Consider the following 19855-nt stretch of genomic DNA (forward strand, 5'->3'; position numbering starts at 1 on the left):
ACAAAGAAAGCAGAGAAGACAGACAAGCAGTACCATGGGTCCCACAGCGGGCGGCAGCCACGCTGTGATGAGACGAGGTTCCAGATTCTGCATCTACTTGGAAAGTAGAAAAAACGGGATTTGCTGATGGATTGTACACACAAAGTACTGTCAAATATTCAACAATTAGGATATTCTTGGAGTCAGCAGAGATTTATCCCAATTTCCCTTCATCAACAGAACTGTGCTAGAAAGTACTTCAACCATGAAACATCATGAATTCTGTAGATGTTAAACAATTAGGAGACAGGAATTTTAAAGTAAAGCTTTAAAGAAAATGCATATCTGGTGATAGGGCTGATTGGCAGGTCAATTACTAAGAATCCTAAATAGAATAGCTTCACTTTTATTGGATGGATCAACAATTCGCAAACGAATCTTTGAAGACTAAAAACAAACACTAAATAATCAAGGTTAACAGACCCAGAAGTTATATAATCAACAACTTGAATTAACACCAACTCTTCATGTGCTCTTAGGGCAGAAGTCTGTTACTTATATTTTTTATTTCAAAAATAAATAATATGTATTGATTAAACTAATTAGGCTCTTTTAAGGTTAGCGAAAGTAGAAACAGTACCGTAATTTTACTAGAATTTCACTTTTATTTCCCTTAAACTTTATATTTTCTCTAGGGTACATGTGATACTAATTTGAAAATTAGTATCAAATACATATTTGAAAATTATATATGGGCAATTGAAAATTATAGAGATCTAAAAATTATACCTACATAAATGGGGAAGGAAAGGATGATGGGATAAAGGGATAAAGGAAGGAGGGAGAGAGGGAAGGGAGGAAGGAAGGAAGGAAGGAAGGAAGGAAGGAAGGAAGGAAGGAAGGAAGGGTGGGTCATTCTTTTACAAGGACTGGCCATTCCCAAACTGTTTATCATCTTGTTTAAGGTGGTACCAGAGAAATCCAGCAGATGGCACTCATACATTTTTCGAAATATGGTGCTGAATTAAAAAAAAAAACCCACAGGATTGCTTAAACTTTGTATTTCAGAGCAGAAAGACTTAATAAACCATAGTCAGAAGCAAACACATTTCAAAATTTTCTATTACCATGGAGAAATAATGCTTTTAAGCCACTCTAATGCACATTCATAGCTTGCAAGCAACTTATAATTTTCACTTCCTATTCTAGCAGCTGGTGGAAAGGAAGCATTCATAACCATTACCTGCCAATCAACAGCTTCATAATAGAAAGCTGTCAGTGACCATTGAGAGACTCACAGACTTTTTCCATTATGGGATATGTGATCACTATTTAATTCTAGTTTCTTTTCAACGCTTTTATTGGTTGTTCTACATAGATAGGTTTTGAAACTAGCAAACCTTTTTACTACTATTTGTCAGCTAAGTAAACAGAAGCTCAGAAAGTGTAAGAGGTGAGGGTAATCCAAAGAAGAAAGAGAATCAACAAAGAAATAAATCCAGTTTCTTTAACTAGAGAATCAATAATTTACGCTTAAATCCTCAATTAATAAATACGGGTTAAATGAAAAAGTTAATTTAAGCCATATTTCAACAGATACATATTGAACACTTCCTATATGCCAACCCTGTTTTAGGCTCTGAGAGAAAAGTGGTGCCTAAGACAAACAATGCTCCTGCTCTCATGGAACTTAATGTTTACTGGTGACGAACAGGAAAGAGAAATAAACAAACAAGTTATCAGAAATCACAAGTAGCATAAAGAATTAAAGAATTAAACTAGAGTGAGTGATAATGTGACCATGTGACTACTCGGATTGGCTGTTTAAATTAGGAAGGCTTCTCTGAAGAGGTGACATTTCAGCTGACACCTGAATGACAGAAGCAGCCAGCCATACAAACATCAGGTGGAGGAGCCTTCTAGGCGTTAGGGAATACAGCTCCTGAAATGATCCAAAGGCCAGAGCCAGGGGCCTATCTGGAGAGCAGAAAGACGCCAGTGTGGCCTGAGGGGACGTGCAAAGAGGAGAATGGTATGACTGAGTTCTAAGAGGTAATCAGGAGCCAGAATGGATGGCTGGCCGGCCGGATGCAAGAATGGAAGGAAGAAATAACAGAGGGGAAAAGAAAGAAATAAACAAGAGAGTTCATTTCAAGTTAACCAGAGATTTTTTTTTACATGTTGATCTTTCTGGAAGTTTTCTTAGTCCACGTTTCTACCTTAGCAAGTACTGAAAAATGAATATAATTCTTATTATTTGATTTTTTTAAGAAGGTGCCATCCCTCAGGTTATCATCCTAAATTATCAATAACCACAGGGTTGTACTGAAAAAAAAAAGTAGACAGTGTAATAAAGTGGGATGAATAGTTATTAATTTCAGGAGATACCCAGAAGGTGAATTTTCAATAACACTTGATTTGAGTCTGTTTTGTACTGATTTGCCCCTTTCTCCTCAGGGAGTATAGAAGATATTCTTAGTTTATTAAAGATTCACATTCACTGATTTTGATTAATCAGTGTTTTCTGGTACCAAAAGGGTGATTTAAATGATTCTCAAATGTCTCCTATCTTCTAATATTTACCTGTTGTGTAAGATTTTGCTATACGCAAATACTCAAAAATAATATATTTTTAAGCTTGTATGAACTGAAACCCAAGCAATTAAACTGTAAATAAAGAGGCCTCACACAAATCACATCATCCATCAAAATCTCAGTTCTTCCTGCAAAACCTGGGATACATGCTTGGTCTCTAACCAGAATCTCAGAAAAGAGCTTTAATTATATTGGATAAAAATGTTTTTGTAGATAGAACCTTGGTATTTTATGAATTTTAATTTGCACCAGGTTTTAGAGCTGACATTACCCTGACCCTATGATTACTCCCATGTCACCCATTCCCAACCAGGATCTTCTTTGAGCAAAGCCCCCACAAACTGTTCACAACCACACCCTTTAATGGTAGTTTGAATTTGCAAATACTCTCTCAGCAATCACAAAGTCATATCCAGAAGAAATATTCATTAGCAATTGTATTTGAATCTATTAAATTTAGATTAAGAGGATTTTATTTTAACAAGACTTTATTTACCAACTCATTAGATTGACAATTTAGTACAAGTATGAAAATAATTAACAGAATTATAAAGTACTATAGCTCTTCTGGTTGTAAGAAGAAAATAAAATCATTTTTCTCCTACTCGATGGGCCTCATTTTGCACAGCTACTTCTATCAGTCACTGTTATTAATTTCACATTTTTACTTACTCTTTATTTTCCCAGACATCTGAATTCTGGTGCTGTCAATTTCATGACGGTCTTTTAAAGACAAATTTGCTACGTATCAAAAGCAGTTGTTTAAATAAGCATTAGGTTCTGACAGCTTTGCGCTTGATACTTTTCATAGCAGCAGCTGGGAGAGCGTTTCACTATCAGTCACGGCTTTCTTTGTAATGTTTTTTCCCCCTCCACTCTAAGTAAATATGTTCTTACAAGCAAAATTACCCTACAAAATGTTTTCTCATGTTTAAAGAACGTGACCCTCAGCACAATAAAAAACAGCAAACACATGAAATCCTGACTCTCCCTTCTAGAATAAGAAGAGTTATTACATGATTTCCTTTAGATATTAGTCAGTGCTGTCTCAATATTATTCGTTTGTCAAATGTCAGTAAAGTAAATGAAGTATCTTCACTGGTGTGCTGCTGATTTGATCATTAGCAGGCCAAGTGAAAGCTTACTTAACTTGAAAATATAATGTTTAGAAAACACAAATAACTAACTATGCATGCCTACCGACAACATTTTCAAAGATAACTTCATCCTTTCTGTTCTTTCTTTAAAAAAAAAAAAAATTCTGTTATCTTAACATAAAAGGGCCACAAAACTCCAACACTTAATCCCTGCTTCAGGCTAATGACAAAAAATAGTTTTCATTTTTAGTTCACATCCTGTAAAGAATTCCCTTGACAAAAAAATGTTCTGAACTAGACCCTGAAAGGCAAATACATTTGCTTTATTTAAGTTTTTCAGGATGACAAAGGAGAGGAGACAAGAACAAACATAAACTTGACCTAATATATATCAGCTTCAAATGTGAAAATACTTTTTAGTACACTGAACAACTTCGAATTTCAAAATTTATACTATAAATAAATATTTGAATGACAGAACACCTTACCTTGTATACCCCAAATTAAAAATCATACCATATTTATTGCTAATCATGTCACTGAATTGCTACTGTTTTCTGGATGGCAAAGAAACGACTTATTCATAATAATGTGACACAGTTATGTATGATTGATTGGTATGAAATAGAAAGGGACTTTGTCCTCAGCATAAGCTTAGAACAGTGTGGGCTGCTTGTCCATCTGCAGCCAGCCGGCTGAATTACTGGTCGCCCTTCTGGTAAGAGACTCAATAGATTTTTTGCAGCATAATTTCCACTCTACAATAAACGACCAATCCCAATTGACACTGTTTTAAGATGTTTCTAGATTCCAATTCATTACAATACAATAACTTCAACCTTATTTTGGATTTTAGGAATCTCATCATGGTTTTTCAAGTTTTAAAGAAAAAAAAGGCAGACAAAATACTCCTCAATTTTGGTCTTCTACAGAAGAAAACACTACTCCTGAAAAACACAATGAGTAGTATAGAAATCTTCCTGATTTCTACATTTTAAAGCTTTTCTTTCTCTTTGCTTTTCCCCTCTCATCTCAATAGTTAGGACAGGAAAGGAAGAAAAGCGTTTCTAGTCTAGTGGTCATGCTCCACATCCTATAATTTTGTTGCTGTTTTTCCCCTAGCCAAACAGCTCCATTAATCAGCAGGAAAAATATGCAGCAAACTATCTATACATCCTAATATTATCCCCAATAGAGAACGGAGAATTAGAAAGTCGCTTCTGAAAGAACTTGTTACAGTAAAGAACTGTGGTGGCACGCCAGGAACCTGAGAGCAGTGTCATGCTGCTCTGGGGTAATTTGCACTTTGGCTGTAAGCAGGTGTGGGGAAAAGTCAATGAATTTCCTTAATGAATGAGCATTCATTTAAAAATTGAGTTTCTTTACAGCCCAATTCTTACTTCCATAGTAATTAAAGTCAGTCTGAGATACATTTTTTTACCCAGACAATGTGTTATTTTTCCCACTTTTATGAATTACTAATTCTTTAAAAAAAAAAAAAAAAGGCTAAAAACATACCTACTATACTGCTCATATTTTATACTGACTGCAGTTTGGGTTTCATATACTGTGATTTCTACTGATTGTTGTATTTCCTTTGTTCGATGAACTTGTTCCTTTGATTACACTGACTCTAACAGTCCCAGTGACTTTGATGGGTATCACATGAGTAGTGCTTTGTATTCCTCTGCCGTGCAGTGCTAAAATAATCATTTGATTGTTTGAAAATTAGTTCAAATCTTAAAATATGCATTTTAAGTATTTTGAAATAATGAAAATACTGAACGCCCTGTTTTTTCACAAACTGAATTCAAATGAATCCTGAGTCCATTACTGAATATTTAACCTAGAGATTCTGTATGATACACACACATGAAAAGACAGTTTATCAGCAAGAGTTTATTCTGCATATATGCCATTGTGTTAGTTATGCAAATAAGTGGCAGATCTCTAGTTCACATTAATATTTTAGCTACAAAACCAATAATAAACAAAAATTACTGTTAAGTGAAAAAGGCTTTATGTGTAAATTCAATCTACATATTAATAATATGATATACACTTAATAACAGATATTCATAAGACTTAGAACTAGAATGTGGGTAAATAAACGGATTAAAATAAGAACTAAAGTCATGGCTAATCCTAATAACTATTTCCCACTCTATATTTGCATATAAAATAGATTGCAATTCCCTGGTAGCTTTCATTTTTTTTCTTTTTAAGCAAAAATAATTCACTATTAAATATTTAAAGAATCAAAATAGAAACTACTTCTGAAAATGCAAATTATTTAAACAGATGGTAACCGCTACACATCTCAAAGGAGAGTTTTAATTTTGCTAATTTTTAAGAAATAAGAGTGTAAACAACATATACAAAAAAGCTATGCCATAAGACTTGCTCGGAAACTAGACCTAAGTACAGGATCTTAACATCAGTAGATATAAGGCATTCGTAAACATCTCACATGAGATGTTAAACTAATTCAATACAACCACAAAAGAAAACATGATTCTCACATTTACACTTAGTGCTTTGAAATACATGCCCAAATAAGTTTTATTCCACTCCCTCACCTACTATAATTGAACGCCTTAATGCAGTTTTAATACACTTTTTTTAGAAACTAGTGAAAATATATCTTGCTTCCTAGTCAGGATTGCTAACAGCAGAAGGACATGGGATGTTAGAATTTTGATGGCAATACCAAGTTTGACCCAAATATAAGTACACTGTTTTCAGTTGTAATGTTTCAGGCCACCAGCGAAAATGAATCCTGATGGCTGAAAGGAGATTACATACCTCCCCAAGTGGATGACTTATTTCATTCTAACCAAAACTGGCATCGGGAAGAAAACTGGCAGGCACAAACTGCTAGAAAAAGCTCAAGTGCCCCAGACTTAACTCCATAGACACATCTAGAGAAAAGTGGAGAAAACTGGCTTTTGCAGATGAAAGACCTCAGAAGACCTCTGTCAAAAGACATCTTATAAAAAGAGAAGGATCAAAATGAAAGTAAGAACCTTGTTGGTAGATATGGCACCGACAAAATTGGGTCAATAATCTGAGCGTTTCTTCCTACATGTTTGATTGGACTCGAGGTAAGCTGCAACAAAAAACGAACGACATCAGAAAGTACAGATCAGCTTAAGGGTAAAGGGGATATGAGAAGCCTGAGAACACAATATCTACTCTTTTTCCTTCCCTTAGAAACAAAATCAAACCACACAAGAACTCTTCAAGTTCCAGCAAGTAACACGACAAAAAATTATTTTTTTAAAGTTCCTATGAACCAATTCTAGATGTCAACAACTTTGACCATTCTGGACTTCACATTCTCCACAAGAATATATTGTCATGGGTATCAATCATTCATGTATCTACCATAAAGAATTGATCTGAAGATCTCTTGATCAAATCTCAGGTAGTTGATCAATTCTCTACAAGTTATTTGTTTTCCTGAAGATCTTTCTGTGCCAATGTCTGAAAGTAAAATAAAATTATTCATAAGGAAAATGAAATTCTTAATAAAGGAATTACATAGAACTTATGTAAATTTAACACAACAATCACTCTGGGCATTTCTAACTTTTATTTTTGAAAGTATTTATAAAAAATATAAATCCTAACAACCCACAGGAACATTTTTAAACAAGAAAATGTTTACAGAAAATAAACATGAAACAAAATGTAACATATTAAATTAAAATTATATTTTAACATACTTTAAAGCTAGTTATACACGTCGCCAATTAAAATAGAGCATGGTAAATAATGTGTTCACGTTATAAACAACCAAAGCAAGAGGTTAAAAGCAATTTAAAGTCCTCCCACACAGTCTGAAAATAAGTTTCCAATAATTGAATCCAAAGTTCTTGAGATCATAAAAATCTGTAATAAGGAAGTTTTAGGATCAAATATAATAAAAGTATAATTTATGCTTATCAAAAACAAAAAGCTTTTAGCATTATGACAGTTAAATTCCTTTAGTGCATTAATCCTCTAATAACAGTTTCAGTCAAGGGAATGTTGTGAGGTCAGGTTTGAATTTTGTTTTAACTTAGTTTGAAATTATACATATTCTCTTTGAATATAAATTGCTTTACATAGCACCTAGCTCTCCAGGAACTCAAAATACTTTAGAGCTTTATATCCTGACCTTAGTTTTATTCTTGTAGCTGCTTTGCTTTTTATATCTAGCACAAATCCATGTGAATAGCAAAACACTGGTTCAATGACATGTATACCAGCAAAATCATTCTTACCAGTAGGTAAATCATGGTAATCAAAAGTTAGAAATGATCAATAATGGCTTACCAACTCCAAAAATTCTACTTCTGTTTGGAGAGCTTCATAAACACTTTGCATGTCATCCTCCTTGTAAAGTTCTAATTCTTTTTTAAGTCTGTTTTAAATAAAAAATTCACCCTATTAGTTCAGCAATAAACTTTTACAATAACTTTTTATTACATGGATCGTGGCAGGTTTGCATCAGACTTTAGTTAACACGGAAGAGTGTGGAAAGAAATTTTAATTCTCTGTAATTCTGTAAGAATACATAAAATTTTGGGAAAAAATACTGCCACAAATAAAATAAGGTAGATTGAATAATAATAGACACTTAATAATTTTAAGGTAATTAAAAGAGCAACATGCTTTAGTGGGAGAAACTATAGTCTGAAGACCTCTATTGTAGTTCTGGCCATTAACAAGCTGAATAACTGGCTAAATCATTTAGCCTCTCTGAACTTCCCCTGAGAATTTTAAGTACGGGAAAAAAAAATGACCTCTGCAATTTCTTTTTGCTCTAAAATTAAACATTAACTTTATAATACACATATATCATTAAAATATATTTTAATGAGAGTAAGTAATATCACTATTTCTTTTCCTCAATTAAGTCTTTAATCCTTTGAATACCTGAAATTACTTTTGTTCAAAAATTATTTTATGCCCATATTTAAGGTGGAAAACAGTCAAGAAGCAGTCTTCCATTACCAGCATTATGACTAACATTACTTCTGGAAAAAAAAAACACATCAGCAAAAGCCATGAGCTGTGGTTGGAGAGGTGGAGAGCTAGGGCTTGAGACTGGGCAGCTAGGATGGTGACGCTGCCTTGAGAGCAGACAATACTAAGAACAATATTGCTCTTACAAACCTAAGCAATTTTTCCAGCCACAAGGGGAAAAATATAGATCAACTTGAGCCTTTGCTGAGCCCTGACCATTAAGGGCAGGCTGAAGGGATCCTAGGCCAGTGGTATTCCCTGTATACTAGCAGAAACAAAAGAAAATCCTCTCTGAAGGAAAGTTTAACATTATTTAGGTTATAGGCATCCCACAGATTAAGAGCAAACAATGAGTTTACAAAAATTACCAAGTACCCAGGAAGGAAAGCCACTATAAATAAAAGCCAACAGAGACAATAAACAACAGATTATAACTGTAATATATGAAGAACTACAAGTCAATAAGAAAAAGACAACACAATAAAAAATGAAAACACACAGACACACTATCTCTCACCAGATTATTCACAAAAGATACCAAAAGGCTAATAAAAATATGAAAAGGTGCTCAACTTCATTAGTCATCAAGAAAACACAAAAGAAAAGCACAACGTAATGCCATTACACACCCACCAGAATAGCTAAAATGAAAAACAGGCAATGCCAAGTGCTGACAAAGAGGAAAAAACTAGAATTCTCAGACATTGCTGGCATAGAATATCATTTTCCATCCTTTTACTTTTAACCTATCTATGTCTTTATTTTTAAAGTGAGTTTCTTGTAGAAATTATATAGTTGTATCTTACTCTTTTACCTAATATGATAATCTCTGTCTTCTGGTTGATGTGTTTAGGCCATTTATAATTAATATAATTATTTATTTGACTGGATTAAAAATTTTGCTAATTGTTTTCTATTTGTTCCATCTGTTCTTTGTCCCTGTTTTCCTCTCTTACTGCCTGCTTTTGGATTGATTTTTTTTTATGACTGTATTTTATCTACTCCTATTGATCTATTTTTATACATATTTTAAATATTTTGTAATGCTTGCACTAGGTTTACAATATACATCTTCAATTCACTACTGTACTCTCAAATAATATTATACAACTGTACTTACAGTACGTTTCTAATTACTCCCTGCTGTTTTTTGTCCTCATTGTCATCACTTATTTTTCTTTTACATTTACTATAAACATAAAATATACTGCTAGTATTTTTGCTTTAGTCATTTATCTTTCAGAGCAATTAAAAATAAAAAAGGCTTTTATATTTACCTCCATTTTCATCATTTCTGGAGCTTTTATTTCTTGGTGTAGCTCCACATTCCTATATGGTATCTTATTCTTCCTGAAAAATTTACTATAGCCTTTTTGTAATGTAATCTGTTCTCAAGGAATTCTATACACTTATGTGTATTAAAAATATCTTAATTTGCTTTCATTTATGAAGTATATTTTCATTGAGATTTCTCAGTTGACAGCTCTTTCAATGTTTAAAGATGTCATTCCTTTGTCTTCTGTTCTGCATGATTTCTGATAAGTCTACTGCAATTCTTATCTTCATCCTTTGTATGTAATGTGTCTTTATGTCTTTTCTTTTTCTGCCTTCCTTCATGATTTTCTCTTTATCTGTGTTTTTCAGATGTTTGAATATAATGTATGAAGATGTTTGCTGTTTTAAAAATTGATGCTGGGAGTTCTCTGAGCTTCTTGTAGCTGTGCTTCAAAGCACTTCGTTATTTTTGTAAAATTCTATGCTTGACCCGCTGATGCTCCTCTGGTTGCTACAAAGTCCATTTTAGATCAGGTCAAGGTTCCAATTATGAAGCTAAGAGAATGAGGCAGGGGCTGGGCGTGCTTACGGACCCCCTCCCTCCCCTCTCCCCCAAGCACCCTCTGTCCCCAGAAAGACTCCCCCATCTATTTCACAGCCAGGAAGCTGGGGCGGGACCCCAGGACTGGCTGCTCTATGGCTGTTAGTCAAGAGTTGTGTGTTGCAGTTGCAAACTCCTTCCTGCCCAGTTGAGCGTCACCAGGCTTCATGGATATTAGAACAGTATGGCTAAATCTCAAATGCATTATGCTACATAAAAGAAGTGAGACAAGAGGCTACATAGCATATTATTCCATTTATATGACATATAGGAAAAGGCGAAACTAGGAAAAGAAAATAGATCAGAGGCTGGGAGTGGGTTGTGAATTTTGATTATAAATGGGAAAGCAGGAACTTTTGGGGTAGATGGAAGTATTGTTTTGATTGTGGTGGTAGTTACATACCGTGTTTCCCTGAAAACAAGACCTACCCCCAAAATAAGCCCCAGTTAAGATCGTCAGCCAGACGGACGCATTTAACACGTTATGACGATGTTCCAGAAGATGACATGACTGTATTTGAATAAACGTAGATTGCTGTACATGAAAAAATAAGACATCCCCTGAAAATATGCCCTAATGCATTTTTGGAGCAAAAATTAATATAAGACCTGGTCTTATTTTGGGGGGAATATGGTAACTGAATGTGTTTGCCAAAACTGTATATTAAAAAGGGTGAACTTCGTTGCATGTAACTAATACTTCAATAAGCCTATCTTTAAAAAAAGACAATAACAGGAATCCAGGTTCCTATAGAATACTGACAACCACCTAAATAAAAACAATTGCTTAATAGGAAAACAAAATAATGCCACCCATAAACCATACTGACAAGCTAACTAAGAAACAAAGGATATTACAAACTTGAAATTACATGTAAGTAGGGAAATAAACATCTAAATCCAGAAAAACCACACCAACACAGAGAGTGAAGCAGCAATTAGATGGACGGGAAGAGAAAGGAAAGGGAGGTCATGGGGAGATCCTCAGAAAGAGCAAGTCCCACCCTATGTGGGAAAACACTGACAACAAGTCTGAGGCCTCAGGGTGGAGAATACTGGCTTTTGTAGAATCAGAGGAAGTTTTTTGTTTTTTTTTAAATCAATGGCTTTTTACTTTGGGGGAGGAAAGGGGTGCTGTGTTTTTGATTTTATGACTTTCTTTAGTTTATCCATGGCCCTTAATTTCCATCTCTTGCTTTTTCCTTGTCTTTAAAGGTTGTAGCACTTTCAAGTTCTATTTCTCACCCAATAACTATAGCTGAAATGGAGAAAGTTTTCAAAGAACTATACTATCAATAAAAAGCAAAATCACTTTTAAAAACCAAATAATCCCAATACTACATATATTGCTCCAAAGTATAAAAATAAGGAAAAGTCAACTTCTTTTCTGAAGCAAATATATACCTAAACTTGATAAAGATAGTGCAACTCACACACACACACACACACACACACGCACACACGAAACACAGTAACGCTGTAGGACAGCAGTTACATCTGGGGTAAGGGAGGGTGTGTGGGATAAAGAAGGAGCCCACAGCTAATGTGAGTTATTGGTAATGTTCTAGTTTAGATCACAGGTCCTCATTATATTTTACTTTACAACTGACATATAGTTGCAGAATAAAAACATAATCGTTACAGGGATGGATGAGGAAACAATACCCTATATATATGAAGTTCATTGTGTTTTGAACTTCGAGGAATTTAATGGTAAATAGGAATTCTGAAGGAATGCTCAAATAGGAAAGACAGAACAAGTTATTAATTTTGAGCATTAGATGTTTACACAAGCATAAAACCTCCTGTAATAGATATTTTTAAAGGGTAAGTGGAAGGTTAAATGCAGAGCTAGAATGTACCACAGATGCTGCTATACAATCTACTTAAGGCTTCCTTTTAACATATTTATCTCTTCAAATAAAATCGTAGGGATCTTTCCTCCCAACATACCCATCAATACTTGCCCTCCTCCTCTTCAGTTCAAATGGACTACAGGTTCTGTAAGATCTTTCCTGTCCTTCAGAAATGGGTGGTGACCACTTTCGCCTTTAGTTAGCTAACAATAAGAATGAGACTACGGAAATTAAGGAGGGCATTTAGAGCAAATTATAGGAAGTATTTCACTATTCAGCATGTAATCAAGCTGTAGAATTTAGATCTGCACTTAAAGATTGCTGTTGCTAGCTTTCAGAGAGGCTAGATGATAATGGCATGAATATGAATACATTTGCAGGAGTCACAGCTGTACAACGGTAAACGGATTTCATGCTTTGGGACACAGACCGACGCCTACAGGAGTCAAGAACTTCCTTCACCTACTGTGCAATAACTAAGGGCAGTTTGCACTGGTTATTGTCACCTTTCTCTGAACAATCAACTTATGACGAGAATGGGCCAATATTGCTATTAATAGTTTAGCAAAGCCTGTGTTCCATGTATTTTTGATTTGCTGTATCATTGCAGTTTTTTTTTTCAGTTACCTCTAAGTGTCATAGAAAAGCCTTAACCTAAAGAATACCTTTTTAGCAATAAAACTGTACACAAGCACTATTTAAGTAGAAAGAAGGAAAAATTTCAACCAAAGTCCTAGTATACAACCTCAACTGCTATTAAAATTTAGGCATATTTCATCATGGTCTTGTTTCCATAGACTAGTGATTATGTAATTTTACCTCCGAATTTTTTCTTTTGCTTAATGCTTATCAAATTTAAGATAAATATGCGTCAGTCTAAGTGGTTACACCACAGTTAACTTAATCATTCATTTCTGGTATAGCATTTAAGTTGTTCCTTTTTTGTTCTACCATAAATAACATTTCTATGAACACTTTTGTGCATAAAATTTCTTCTGTACTTGGAATTACTTTCCTTAGGAGAGAACTGCTAAGTGGAGTTATTGGGTCAAATGGCATAAACCTTTTAAAGATGCTTACAGTAATTTATAGGCTTCAAATTGCATTCTAAACATATGCAATATATACTGCCATAACAGTGTATACATTATCTCTATACCACACTCCTGCCAATTTTGATTACGGTCATTTAAAAATCTCTTTCAAAATCTGATATAAAAATAATACCCAGAGGTTTTAATTTACATTTATTGATAAGCAGTTTAACTGAATTATCTTGTCTTACTCATCGTGGTATCCCCCAGTAATGTGCACAGTGTATGGTACAAAGTAGGTATTTAATGCATGTTTGGTGGATACATACATGAATGAAAAACTATTGATTTTAATGTTTTCTTATTGATTTTTTTATCAGTTGAATATTTGATAAACTGTTATCCCGCTTGTCATAATTATTATAAATTTCTCCCACTTTATCATTCTAAGTTGATGACTTTTCTGACACATTGAACTATCTTCACGCTAAGTCTGTTAATCTTATCCTTTTTGGTTTCCTTAATCATACCAGACGTTTAATAAGTCCGCTTTTCTACTTTCACTAGTTTTTTCATGGTTTGACTTTCTTACTATTTCCCTATATTAATTAATATGAAAATTATTTTAGTGCCATTTAAACACAAAACACTGTTTTTAAAGACATAACACTGTTTTTAAAGACAAATAGGGCATCCTCTTTCATATACAATTTATTTCTAAAAGGTTTGAAAGTTGAATATATGAAAGCAGAATTTCAGTTTTCTAATTATGCCTTTCCCTCAGTCCAGGCCACCAGCAGACAGATAAGAACCTTCACAGGTGTGTAAGGCTGAACCAGAGATCTGCTGAGAAGAAGGTAAAAGATGGGTCCTGCTCTCACCTGTGTTACCGCAAATCCTGGGTTGGGTGGATTAGGCACCTTCTTTTACCACACGTTCTCTATTGTCTTCCCCATTCCCATAACAAATGGGGTTGTTTATTAGGTTGGTGCCAAAGAAATTGCGGTTTGAAGGGTTAAAAATAATTGCAAAAACCACAATTACTTTTGCACCAACCTAATAAAGAGGTAACACATAAAAAATTAAAAAAATTTTATTGTAGTATCAAAGATACCAAGGAATTTTGAAAATGATTACTTTAATATTATATATGGCTCATATAATAAACAAAATTATTTCAAAGTTTTGGTATATTTACAATTAGGCACACTTATGTCAGAATACAACTTTTAAAATAATCAACTGATTCTACCATCCAAATTTCCCTTGTATTTACTTTGAAACTTTAATAACTATAGCATGTGCCAAGAATTCACAAAACGGGATCTCTATTAGCTTGAAGGCTACACAATCAATGCTGTAGAGACACTTCTGTTAGTGAATAAATGATGAAGTTTTACCAGAAAAGATGCAATCAACAGAAGTATTCAACAAAATACATAACTTAGAATTGTCCTAGAATTAGTATATTTTCATATTTTATAAATGTTAAAAAAAGACAGATGGATTAGTTACAGATATATAATTATTTTGACTAGTGTTTTCCAGAAATTTTAAAACTAAGATCTTGTTACACTTGTCTACTTTGAGTTCATTCTTGTTGACAACACAGATACTACAAAGTAAATGTGCGTTTTTTTCTCAGTGCAGCTTGGACAACAATTCCTACTACTCTAGTAAATGATGCTTATTCTAAATAATGTTACAGAAACACTCCTACGAGTATTTAAGGGTACATTCATTAAAATGTTTCTAATTATGACTATTTAGAAACTCTTATACATCTATCAATGGGAGAAAGGTAATGTAAATATGGTATCTCTATACATGGGCATTAAAAAGAATGAAGCTAATCAGTACAAAGTAACACGGGAAATGTCTATAATATTTTGCTACGTAATAAGGCAAATTACAGACCAGTAGTGATGTGATCTCATTTCTTTGCTACACACACATAGACACACACACACACACACACACACGCATAAATTCTGGAAGGATATATGTGAAACTTTTAACAATGGTTACCCTGAGGGTTTCTAAAGTGAGGCAATGAGAGAGACTTTGATGTTTTACATTTTTGTAGTGTTTGAATTTTGTATTCAATCAACATAGCCTACTCATAATTTAAAAATATCTACACATATTTGGTAAAATAAAAAATATGTACATGTGTAAATATACATTTTTATCTCTCTTTTAGAGAGGTTGAAAATATTGAATACCATCATGTGTTTATGCCTTCTTATAAATCTAAGGACCATTGATGTGAACTCTATGACCAACTTAGCTGGATGACTTTTTCACTGAAGAGGCACCAGCATTGACTTACTACTTCATATAATGCATTTAGAGTGTCTCAGTAGCACTCTAAAGTTATATTAACTTTTAAGCAGTTTCCATTGTGAATAGTGCTCTTCACAAAACCATACTATCTTCAAATGTTCAGAAGGAAAATTCCCGTGCTGTTGACTTTGCAGTTTCATTTCTGAAATAAACTTCCTGCTGCATTAAACAAGCACCAATATTTGGTTATAAAAAAAAAAAATGTAAAACCATTCTAGAAAGGAGTTTTGTGGGTAAGGAAAATGCCTGAAGGGTTTCAAGTTGTCCTAAGGTATGCTTAATTACTATTTGGAGTAAATGAAAAGTCATGCTCTAGAACTGCATTTTAGTGACCACTGTATTAGATAATAATAAAAATGATAGATGTTGGGAGTCCAGTATATAACCTTCTTCTTTCCTGTCTGAATTCTGCCCAAAAGAGAAATAAGGAAGGGAGGAAGGAGGCTAAAATGTCACAATTACTACTGATGTAGCAGATACTGGCGAATGTGGATTATATCTACAAGGAAAGGACTTACCAATATGGAACCACAGAATGAGACTAACCTAACTGACACCATTAAAGGTAGAATTGGATGCCACAAGCTTTCTCTCATGGAGTCCTACCACTCTGAAGCTCAAAGAATAGAGGAACAGAGTGCAACATATGCTCTCTCAGGCAAGCCAGCTCCAAAGAGATAGGGGAAAGGAAGGGGCTGGGTTCTCCAGTTTACCTTTCCAAACTGACCAGATTGAGTCACTCCTCCTAACCTTGAACAAGAGAGGGGAGGTGCTGGGGGGTGGGAGAAGCTAGGAGAGTTAAACCAGTCAAGTATTTTCTACATGGAAGAAAAAATCAGTAGAAAAAATTCCATCAGTCTATCTTAGTGGTTAGAATATACCATGTTTTTGCAAATAACATTGAAAATATGTAATGAACTTCTATCTTCTTTGTCTTGAAAATAAAATTACATGTAGACTCTCAATGAGTGCAATAAATATTTGGAACACTATTAACCCCTGACTGTGCTAGATGCAGAGACTGATAGAAAAATGAACATGAAGTGGAGGGAGTTCCCAGTCCAGACGGACAGACGGATACATATAACTATCGCAGAGTATGATTAATAACAGAATTATAAGCATATTCTCTAATACCACAGAGAAAGGAACAGTAGAAGAAAGCTTTCATAATTTAGTACATTTGTTTATTTCTCCATTTATTTCTTCAATGCCTACTATATTCCAAGCTCTGTACCAAAGCATGAGACCATTAGCATACAATGGTAAACAAAGTAGACAAGATTCCTCCTCTTACTGAGCACACGGTGGAAATAAAGCAAATAAATATGTAATTGCAAAATGGAATCTGTGCTATGAAAGAAAAAATAGGGCGCTATTAGGAAACATAACAGAGGTTACACAATCTAGATCACAGAGTAAGGAAGAGCTTCTCTAAGAAAACATTTCAACTGAGACCTAAAGGATGGGTATGTCCCACCAGGTAGGAGATAGGCAGGCGAAGGAGAAGGAGAGACGTGGACAAAGGCGCTTGGGTGGAAGACATTTTAGAGTGCTTGAGGGAGCAGTGTGAGGTGGGCATCATGATTGAAAATAACATCAGGGATGTGGTCAGAGGCCATATTGTGGCAAGGCATGAAAGCCACACAAAGGACGTCAGTTTTGCTGACATACATTACGAAGCCACTGAACGATTTTAGTAAGAGGGATGACGATTTGTATACATTGGAGGGTGCAAGAGTGAATGAGTGGCAAGTAGAAGAGAGATTGTTACTGTGATCCAGGTGAGAGGGTGGTGGCTAGAACTTGGATGTTATTAGCAAAGGAGACAGAGAATTGAAGGATTCAAGAAATATTTTGGAGATAAAAGCAACAAAACTTGATGATAGATTGGGTAGGGTGAAAATGGTGTGATTTGTGAACATGTCAAAAATGTCTACTACATTTTGGATTTGAGCAATACTCAGAAAAGATGATATGTGAGGTGGCCCTTGACAAGTAAGCTGGATTTTAGCTGATGGAGAAAAATACAGAGGTGTGATGGCCTGCTGCATATTTGGAATTCCACAAATAGCATTCCGATGTACTAGCAGCATAAGGCATGTGATAAAAATGCAAGGAGATAAAGGACTGGCAGATTATGAAGACCCTTTGACTTCTGACAATTTTTGGTTTTGATTTTGTTTGTTTTTTAATCAGAGCAGCATCACTTTCATTCTATTTCTACGTTTATATTAGACTGTTTGGAATTTAGGAATGGAGCTTAGGAAAGAGGAGTTAGGGACAAAAATTGGAAATTATCTATAGAGGATAACTAAAACCATTAGACCAGATGAGATCTCCCACAGAGAGTACAAAGTAAGAAGACAATCAATGATTAACCTTTAGGAAGCCTCTCCATTTAAAGGACAAGCTGAAGAAAAAATGAGAAAGAAGCTTGAAAAGTGTGAAATCCTCATGGATGGTATGAAATAAAAATAAAATCATAAGTAATTATATAATTATATCTCGTAATTATAGAGCATTTACAGTGTGCTAAGCAGTGTTCTGAGGGATGTATATGAATTAAGTAATTTATTTTTTACGGTAATCTTGTGAGTGGGTGCTGTTACTAACTTCATTTTATAGATGTAGAGACTGAGGCATAGCCAAGTTAAATTGCTTTTCCAAAGTCACTAACCTAGTAAACAGCAGAGCTGGGATTCAAAGGATTTGTATACTTAACCTCTATGTTTACTTGTTCTTAAGACTCTGAGCTTTATCATTTCTGGCCTCCCTACACCATATGGAAAAACTAGCTCAGTCATGGTTTTACAGGCCTTCGGAAGCTTCTTAGGAATTAATCCAACCCCTGGGTTAGGTGTTAATCATAGCAAAATTCTACAAGTTAGTTGCCTTAACATGTGCTAATTAATAATCCCACAGGGTTCAATATAGAATCTTTTAAATAAACAGACATCTTGATATTTATAAATAGGGACAGATTACCTAAGGAAGAGATGATTAAACCATTATGAATGTAGTGTTCTCTACTTTAATGGATGGTATCAAAATAGAGTTCAACAAATAACCTGAACATGGCAAATTAACTTAAAAAACAACATACTAATTAAAAGAATTCAGTAATACAGACAAATAAAATATGTATCAAAATCTTCTAATTACTAAAAGTAGAAATAATTAAGCTCATAGATATGAACTAATATTATTTTTTTGTAATTGCTTTCTTACTAAAGTTTAATGAAAGTATAATTATAATAACCTTAAAATAAAGCTGGTTGTCAACTGGGGACGATTTTTCCCACACCCCCTGTTCCCAGGGGCCATTTCTGGTTGTCATAGATGGGGGGTGAGAAGTGCTACTGGCATCTAGATGGTAAAGGCCAGGGATGCTGCTAAATGTCCTACATTGCATAGGACAGTCCCCACCACAAAGAATAACCTGGCTCCAAATATCAGCAGTGCCACGTTTGAGAAACCCTCCAGTAAAAATAGCATCCATGCCAGTAGCAACTAAACCGGAAAAATTAAGAAAAAGGCAACTATTACAGAATTCAGTATATATTTGAACATACAGATGAAACAGACTATTCAAAAATTTAGGGATAAAACCAATTTAATTTTGCCATTCATGATAAACTTGAATAACGTCATATTGTTTCTTGCCATCACTAGCTTCTTGTTATTGCACTAATTATAAGACTGATGGACATAAAGGTACATATATCTCTACAGATAAATTTATTGTTTTCAGATTTTTTGGATAGATACTCAGAAAAGGGATTGCTGGGTCATATGGTAATTTCTATTTTTAATTTTTTGAGGAACCTCCATATTGTTTCTCATAGTAGCTATACCAATGTATATTCTCACCAACAGTGTATGAGGGTCAGCATTATTCACAGTGGCCAAGATATGAAAACCAAAGTGTTCTTCGATAGATGATTGGATAAAGAAGATATGGTACATATACACAATGGAATATTACTCAGTCATCAGAAAAGATGAAACACTGCCATTTGCAACAACATGGATGGATCTTGAGATTATTATGTAAGC

At 34.3% G+C, this 19855-nt stretch overlaps 1 protein-coding gene across 1 annotated transcript in view; it reads right to left on the bottom strand.

The window, feature by feature from the left end:
* Window positions 1–7121: 7121 nt before the first annotated feature.
* Window positions 7122–19855, bottom strand: part of CCDC172 (coiled-coil domain containing 172) — a 45398-nt gene continuing 32664 nt past the window's right edge. The window contains exons 7-8 of the mRNA XM_019725305.2: window positions 7992–8079; window positions 7122–7157 (exon numbers count right to left, since the gene is read on the bottom strand). Of these exons, the coding sequence (XP_019580864.1) occupies window positions 7122–7157; window positions 7992–8079 (124 nt within the window). The remainder of the gene's footprint in view (window positions 7158–7991; window positions 8080–19855) is intronic.

This window comes from Rhinolophus sinicus, linkage group LG07, assembly GCF_036562045.2.
Source record: "Rhinolophus sinicus isolate RSC01 linkage group LG07, ASM3656204v1, whole genome shotgun sequence".
NCBI classification, from domain to species: domain Eukaryota; kingdom Metazoa; phylum Chordata; class Mammalia; order Chiroptera; family Rhinolophidae; genus Rhinolophus; species Rhinolophus sinicus.